This window comes from Sesamum indicum, linkage group LG4, assembly GCF_000512975.1.
Source record: "Sesamum indicum cultivar Zhongzhi No. 13 linkage group LG4, S_indicum_v1.0, whole genome shotgun sequence".
Taxonomy (NCBI): Eukaryota; Viridiplantae; Streptophyta; class Magnoliopsida; order Lamiales; family Pedaliaceae; genus Sesamum; species Sesamum indicum.
Window position 1 is genome coordinate 14,555,804 of NC_026148.1, and position 8,511 is coordinate 14,564,314.

The 8,511-nt window shown below is 31.0% G+C and overlaps 1 protein-coding gene across 1 annotated transcript; it reads left to right on the forward strand.

The window, feature by feature from the left end:
* LOC105161047 (anti-sigma-I factor RsgI6-like) lies at positions 2,441–6,977 on the forward strand. The gene is made up of 7 exons (XM_011078612.2): positions 2,441–2,616; positions 3,142–3,194; positions 3,614–3,824; positions 4,829–4,992; positions 5,263–5,367; positions 5,473–6,270; positions 6,487–6,977. The coding sequence occupies exons 1-7, from the start codon at positions 2,565–2,567 to the stop codon at positions 6,844–6,846; spliced, it is 1,743 nt and encodes a 580-aa protein (XP_011076914.1). The 5' UTR covers positions 2,441–2,564; the 3' UTR covers positions 6,847–6,977.

Genomic DNA, 8,511 nt, shown 5'->3' on the forward strand with positions numbered 1-8,511 from the left:
AACAATAGGTCCAATAAACAAAGAGATTGTTCTAAAATCAATTTATGCATTTGGTCAATTATTGTAACGGTGATGCTGGCCATTATAAAATTCGGTACACTTAGAAACGGCTTCATCATGAGCTATTACAATTTTATTGTAACACCTGTTAAAGGATTATACGAGCATTCGATAGAGAGCTGTTCCAAATTTATAAAATTTGTATACAAATTTAAATCTAACCGTTACAAAAGTCGATCCAATAAATTATTTTTTTTTGTTGTGGTGTTAGTTATTTATAAATTTTAAAACGTTTTTGCACACACAACGAGTGTGCTATGCACCGCTAGTTATTACAAAAGAAAACTTTTTATCTTACTAATTTTTAAATATTCTATATTATCTTTTAATTCATTTATTCCCTATAAAAGAACATTGATCAAAATAGTCATTTCAATATTCTTTTAATGATCATATAATTATAATTTTTTTTCTCTCACTCACTACTTCGTGTTTCCCCTCTTACTTTCTTCCCCCTCTTACCTTTCGTCTCCACGTTTCTTCCTCTTATAAATTCTTATATTTTTAATAAACCCACAATTATAATTGATTTTATCCATCTCACCTCACTCCACATTCTTTTTTCTCTTCTCATGGACTTTTTTTTCCTCATCTCCTCATACCATAATTATATTTTGGGATAATTACACTCCCCTCCTCTGAAGTTTGGCGCAATTATACGTAAACTCTTTATGGTTTGGAAATTACATATAGCACCCATTAGATTTGTTTTCATCTAACAAATAAATCCTTTCATTACTCAAAATTTACCAAATTTATTGATATTAACTTAAAAAAAATGAATGAAAATCGATATTACCCTCGATTGACTTGTTATTAATTTATTGCAGGTCATATAATTTTTTCTGACTAAACTACCCTTGTAACGATAAAGATATACTCTTTTACATGCATTAACGCGTGAAGACATATGGGAGTAATTTGATCATAAAAATATTTATTTGACTTGCAATAAATTAATATTAAGTCAATTGGATGTAAATGTAGGTTTTTTTTTCAAATATTTTGTTAATATCAGTAAATTCCGTGAATTTTAACTAACGAAAAAACTTATTTGTTAAAAGAAAACAAACCTCATAAGTGTTAAATATAATTTCCCAAACCACAGATATTTATGTGTAATTATATTAAATCTCATAAAAAATGTAATAATACCAAAGTATAATATATTGATATACAATATATATATATATATATATATATAAAATAGAGTTCAAATCAATTGATTTTTTTAATCCAATCCAACCATTCATACCATTGATCCGATATCGTAAGCGGTTGAATTTCCAATCCAATTTCCAAACATTTGATCATCACAAAACGTTCAAATCTCTTGGGGTGGTACATACAGATTGTCTCTACTGTTTTCTTTTTCATTTCCAAAATCATATCATATTACCTTTCAATATCTAAATAATATCATAAAATAAAATATAAATATATCATTAAATCCACTCACGTTTGGTTAAAATTATCATTAGATAGAGATTTTAAATGATAATAGTTTATATCTTGTCATAATATAATTATTAGTGGTAAAACCTCTGTATTGTTTTGTCACTGTAGACAGTTAATAACATATCTATAGTAACAATTTAATATTACAAAATAAATATAGTGCTAATTATAGTGACAATTTTATGCATAATTTTCTTTCACTAATTATATGAGGAAAAAAAAAAAGGCAAGCAACTTCACTATGATATTGCAAATGAGCAAATTAACTCCCTATGAAAAAAAATAGCAATTTACCTGCTTGTTTTTAAAAAAAAAAAAAAAAAAAAGCAATCTACCCTCCTATTTTTGTTTTCGAACGAACCAATTTACCTCCTTAGAGAGTGGGGTAAATTGCTTCATTTTACAATTTACCTGCTTGTTTTTAAAAAAAAAAAAAAAAAAACAGCAATCTACCCTCCTATTTTTGTTTTCGAACGAACCAATTTACCTCCTTAGAGAGTGGGGTAAATTGCTTCATTTTAAAAAGTACAGGGGATTAAATTGCTATATTTTTTTATATGAAACTAATTTGCTCATTTGTAATATCACAGAGGGATAACTTGCATTAAACCCTTAATCCATGACAATATTTATTCAAATATTATCACTATTAAACTTATAAAAATTATTAAAAAATTCTCGTCATTTAATACATCTCATTAGTGACGATTTTAATATCGTAACATTTATTTTGGTCATTAATATTCTCCTTTTTTATAGTGAATGTGTGGAAGACATATATTTATAAGTTTGTATGCGCAATTTTTCTCGAACTATTATAGAGAACATTTGGGCGCAAAAACAGCAGGACCAGAAATCACAAACAACTTGTGCCTTTATAAATGCTTTTTTACCACCACATTTCTCACACAAACATTTCCCATTCTTTATTTTTTACTCTTCATATTTTTTTTATTTTATTCTTTATGTTTCTTTTTTCCACTTGACCACCAGAAAAGAGGAAGGAAAGGAACTTCCTTTCTTTCACCTTTGGAACTCAATCAAGAATGGCAGCCCATATGCCATTCATCAGTTTGATGATATTGATCATCATCTCAGGTATTTAATTGCTTTTGCATGCTAAATTATAGGTGGAGAAGTAGAATTGTATGTTTTTTTTATTAGGAGAAATTAAATAAGATATTAAAATAATAATGTATAAATGAATATATTTTTACGTCGTTTTATCGTTATATTCGTTTGTTGTACGTAAATAATGGAAGATAATTAATATTTGTTATTAACAATTACTTTAATATACAGAAAATTTCCGAAATCCCAACAATTCCGACGATTTTATTGAAATATGATTTCAGTAAAAATAAACATACCAGAAATAAATTTGCTCGTAGAAATGCATATGGTTGAGATTAAATACATTTTTGACCAATTTATCTCATTTATTTTTTTTTATTGATTTTTACTTTCTTTTTTTTAAAAAAATGAAAGAGAGAATATATTCCTAGGTAATTAGGCATAGTTCTTGTAGAAGGTACACATATATGTATCTTTTCGTAATTTCACAAATTCCTCATGTCTCTTCTTGGAATTTCACTTTCTTTTTTCTTTTTGTTTGTTTTGCAGGAAACTATATCAATGCTCATGACGTACCTTATGATTACTCATTCACGCACGAGGCAATCTCTACTCCCTATTAATTATTTTACACGAAAGTTATGTATTTTTTCGTCCCATAACTTAAATCTCATATATTTTTTATTTATTTATAAAATTCTAAAAAAATAATTCTATAACTTCCAAAATGTCTCATTTTCAGTCTTCCTGTCAATTTCTATTAAAAAATTAATAAAAAAAAAAACAACATACAAATTACATGGCCGTTATCTTCTTGAAACGAGTTGAAACGGCCACAAGACTTAATTGCACGTAGTTTCTTTCATTAATCCTAAAAACAAGAACTTTTAAAGTCATATATATATATATATATATATATATTAAGTTACGGAACGAAAAAAGCAATTCTTTACCTTACTTCAAGTATCATTGTTCTAAGACTCCACTGTGAATTTTAATCCCTTGCAAATGGTTTGATCAGTGTTTGGCAAAGCCACTAAAACCTCAATATGGAGGAGGGATAGCTGTGAATCCAGAACTGAATGAAGGATGCAAAGGCTGGTCACAAACTGGAAATACAAAAATAGGGTCCAAAGATGGCAACAACTACTTTGTTGCTTCTGTTCTCAATAATCAGTCCTCGTCTGTGCACAAATTTTACTTGCACCACCACAAACTTTACCCTTTCTCAGGTGCTTTTATTTTTTTTCTTTCCTTTCAAATGTTATCTTAATTTCTCCTTTTTATGAAATTAATCTTTTGCAAAGAATGTTTTATTTGTTAAAGGATTTCATTTGTTCGAAAATTGATATAACCATACGATAGTACTAAGTATCTTGACTAGTTCAGGGCACGTAGTAGCTGCAAAAAAACGTAAAAAGGAATATTATTTCTCGTATATTATATGAGATTGGATGCGTTTATGATCTCATGATTTATGTTATTTAATATTTTATTCTTAAATCTTTTTAATATTTGCGATTTTAGTCTCTCTTTTTTTTTTTTTTCGTTGGCGTTCACCCTTCTTGTTGGGACATACAAGTGCATCTCACATGATCTTTTAGAATTGGGGTTATTGTTTCTATTGGCTTTTTTTTTCAGCATTTTTATCCTTTAATTTTATAGGATAGCAATTTTGTCTTACATCTTTTTTAATTTTCTCGATTTCAATCATTTTTTTCGACAGAGTTCACCCTTATTGTCAATGGATCAAGTGAACTCCGGCAAGAAAATGACAGAAATAGCGAAAATTAAAGAGATGCATGACTAAAATGCTACCTTTGAAAGTTAAAGGACGAAAACGCCAGATGATCTAAATTATTGAACAAAAAAATACATTTAACTCTTATATGGGTACTAAATTTCTGTAGTTTCTTTTTGGTTATGACAAAAAAGAATAATGTAATATTTTCTTGGGGAAAAATAATCTTTTGGGCCTGAATGAGTATGCCTGTATTTGTGTTGTGTCGGAGTTGGTGGAATTCTAGCCCACATTGGGTTTGGTCAAATTTGGATTTATTATCATAGAAGTGTAATAAGTCATATAATTGATGTATAATTTTAAAAGAGAATAAATATATATATGTTTATTGTGTGATTGATTTGGTTCAATGAGACTTAATTTTAATTAGAATTTTTTCATATATATGGCATTATTTGTTAGTTTTGTAATATGTGTTTTCATTAATTGTTGTAGGTTGGTTCCAAGTAAGCAAGGGAAATGCCTACATCGAAGCAGTTTTCAAGACACAGATCAACGATGTAACTGCTGGGTTTGTCGCAGCACAAGAGGGTTGTTGGACTATGCTCAAGGGAGGCATCGTTGTCAATGTCTCCGGCCCTGCCGAGCTCTATTTCAAGGTCCATAACCTTTGTCTTTCCCAACAAATTCTAATTCAAACTCGATTCAATTGAATCTGAACCAATTATACGACAAGTGAAATACACTTGTCATGTGATTGGTGAACAGTTTAGAAAAAGTGACCAATTACACAATAAGTATATACGCTTATTTTGTGATTAGTTTAGATCGACCAAATCTCACCCGAACAAAAATTTTTCCTTATTCTCTTCATCTTTTGGTGGTAAAAAGTACGGCATAAATTTACTACTTTGTTATTACATTTTCAGAGTGTCGACATTGACCCTACAGCTGAGATATGGGTAGACAGCATCTCGTTGCAACCATTCACACAGCAAGAATGGAAATGTCACCAAGACCAGAGCATGCAAAAGGTATAGAACATTGAAACTTTTATTTATATGCAGTTGTTTACAAATATTCAACGTACGAATGGTATCCCTGATAAGCATCCATCAAAATTTGCACAAATGTTTCAGGTCCGTAAAACCAAGGTGAAATTCCATGTGGTGGACAACCAAGGGCGACCTCTACCGAACGCCAAAGTTTCCATCAAACAGACCCGACCTGACTTTCCATTCGGCACCGCGATTAGTGGGCACATCCTCAACAGCACAGCATACCAAAACTGGTTCACCTCCAGATTCAGGTACACCGTATTTGAGAACGAGATGAAATGGTACTTCAACGAAGTAGTCCGGGGCGTTGTTGACTACTCTGTCACCGATGCTATGGTCCAGTTTGCCAAGTCCCATGGTGTGGCTATCCGTGGCCACACTGTCCTGTGGGAAGACCGTAACTTCCAACCACCGTGGCTCATAGACTTCCCCATCAACAGAAGCGAAGAATATCGAGCACTCACCAATTCTAGGGTCCATTCCGTGATGAACAGATACAAAGGGCAGCTCATTCATTGGGACGTAGTGAACGAGAACCTGCACCATTGGTTCATCCAGGACAGACTTGGAAAGAATTCTTCTGCAGTTTATTACAAGAAGGCGCACGAGATCGACCCTAACGCTTTGTTGTTCCTGAATGAGTACATGACCGTCGAGAAGAGTGGGGACAGACGGGCGTCGCCATGGAAGTATCTGCAGAAGATATGGGAGATGAGGGAGCAAGGCTACACAGGGCCTTTGGGCATTGGGGCCCAGGCTCATTTTGGTGCAGTAATGAATCTGCCTTATTTAAGGGCGTCCATTGATGTGCTAGACTCAGCAAAATTGCCTATTTGGATTTCTGAATTGGATGTCAACAACATTACAGGATCTAACCAGGTAAGAATTTAAGGTTCTATTCATCTCGAATTAAGACCTTGTTTATGAGGAAAATATTTTTGGCCCGGATTGGTTCATTGGTCCCTGAACTGTACACGACAAGTGTATTGCACTTGCCTTATGATTAGTTCAGGTTCGACCGAATCCGGTTGGGGCTAGAATTTCCCTGAAAAAATTCAGATGAATGCTTATACATATGTGGTGGGAATGCGACAGGCATGCTACTTGGAGCAGATCATACGAGAGCTACACGCACACCGGGCCGTGCAAGGGATAATCATGTGGAGCGCAATCACTCCCGGAGCCGGGTGCTGGAGGATGTGCCTGACGGACGAAAATTTCAAGAACCTAGCAACCGGCGACGTCGTGGACAAGATCATTGCCGAATGGACTCATGCAGGTGGCATACAAGGAACCACGAATGCCAACGGCTGTTTCGAGACTCCACTGTTTCATGGCGAGTATGAAGCCACAATCAGCCTCCCCACAATGAACAAAGAGCCTATTCTGCAGAAGTTCAAAGTGGTACCAAACGGAAAAGCACACGAAGTAGTGGCTGTCAAGATTTGCACGTAAGTAGTTGTGAGGGTTTGCAACTAGAAATTGGAAAGAATGACCAAAAAAATATGAACACATTAAGATGGGAAATGTTTGTGATCTTTTATTTCAAATTGGTAAAGAAATAAAAGCTATATATTCTTTCTATCTATGGTTAATTTTTCATTTATATTTGCCAACAATTACAATCTAAAACACCAAACATTTATTTTATTTTATTGAATTATAGGGGCATGATCCCTTTATTCAATTATATTGGTGATTTACTAGATACGGTGACACGTAATTCCTGCGCGCATAACTTTTAGTTATGCTTTTATTTTACTGAAATTCATAAATTTGTTCCTTTTTTAATAATTTGGTATTGTCTTACAACCCCATACACAAAAACTGACTGATAATATTTTTTAATGCATTAATTATAAATACATAAAGGGAGTACATTTAATTTTTGAGTACAATATATATTATATTGTACAATATAATACTTAATTAAATATATTGTACAATATATTTTACTGAAATTAAATTAAAAATTGACACTTAATTTGTACAATATATATTATATTGATAACAATGACTATATATACACGCAAAACAAATACTAATATGGTATTTCAATTTCTACTAACAATAAGCTTAAACATAAAGGGAGTACATTTAATTTTTGAGTACATGTCCTTGCATAGAATAAATTTTCTCAAGGAACCTGATTGAATAATTAATTTAGTATGAGTCGGGCAGTTGAAGAGTATTTTTTATATTAAAATTTGGTGTAGTGGCAAAAACTACCACTTTGCATTTTATTGAAACTTATAATTAATTTATTACTGTATATTAAAGTTTGTCATTGTCTTTCAACCTCACATGCAAAAACTGTTGATAACTTTTTTAATGCAGTAATTGTCAATATATTATTTTACTTGAATTAAATTAAAAATTAAAACTTCAATATATATTATAGTAGCGATGATTATATTTACATGCAAAATAAATACTACTATGTTATTTTTATTTAATTAGTAATAAAATTAAATAAAAGTGAGTAAATTTAATTTGTAAGTGCAGTAATTAAATGAAAATAAATTTTCTTGAATGACGTGATTTAATTATTAATTTAATATGAGTTGGGAAGTTAATTATGTTTTATCAATGAAAGCGCATTTTTGGTATTTAAAAAATTTGGTGTAGTGATATCAAAACTATCACTTTGAGTCTACAAATCCTTCTTTCTTTTATAATGCTATAGATAATAATATAGATGAACAATATATTGAACTGATAATAGGGTCAATTACACTTAAACCCCCTCGAAAAATGTAAAATTATACTTTCATCCTAAAAAAATTTAAAATTATACTTACACTTCCCTTGAAAATTTTTTATTTACAGCTCATGCCCTTCTTTCATTAGGATTTTGATGGGAAATGCTAAGATTGGCAAAAAAATTACATAAATTTTTTTATTTTACCCCTTATCCACTATTTCTCTAATAATATTTTTACACTTGTAAGGATAGTAAATATAATATATATATATAATTAAAATAGTGTAATTATAATAAAATATTATTTTTGAATTACAACCATTGGATAGAAAGTACTTAGTCGTTGATGAATGAAAAATTTAGTTATCTTCGGATGCTTTTTCTTTTTTGAATCCTGTATATGAGGTGAGATTAAT

Coding starts and splice junctions, on each gene's coding strand:
- LOC105161047 (XM_011078612.2), top strand. CDS start 2,565: ATGGCAGCCCATATGCCATTCATCAGTTTGATGATATTGATCATCATC. Junction 3,825..4,828: donor CAAACTTTACCCTTTCTCAG/GTGCTTTTATTT, acceptor TAATTGTTGTAG/GTTGGTTCCAAGTAAGCAAG. Junction 5,368..5,472: donor AAGACCAGAGCATGCAAAAG/GTATAGAACATT, acceptor CAAATGTTTCAG/GTCCGTAAAACCAAGGTGAA.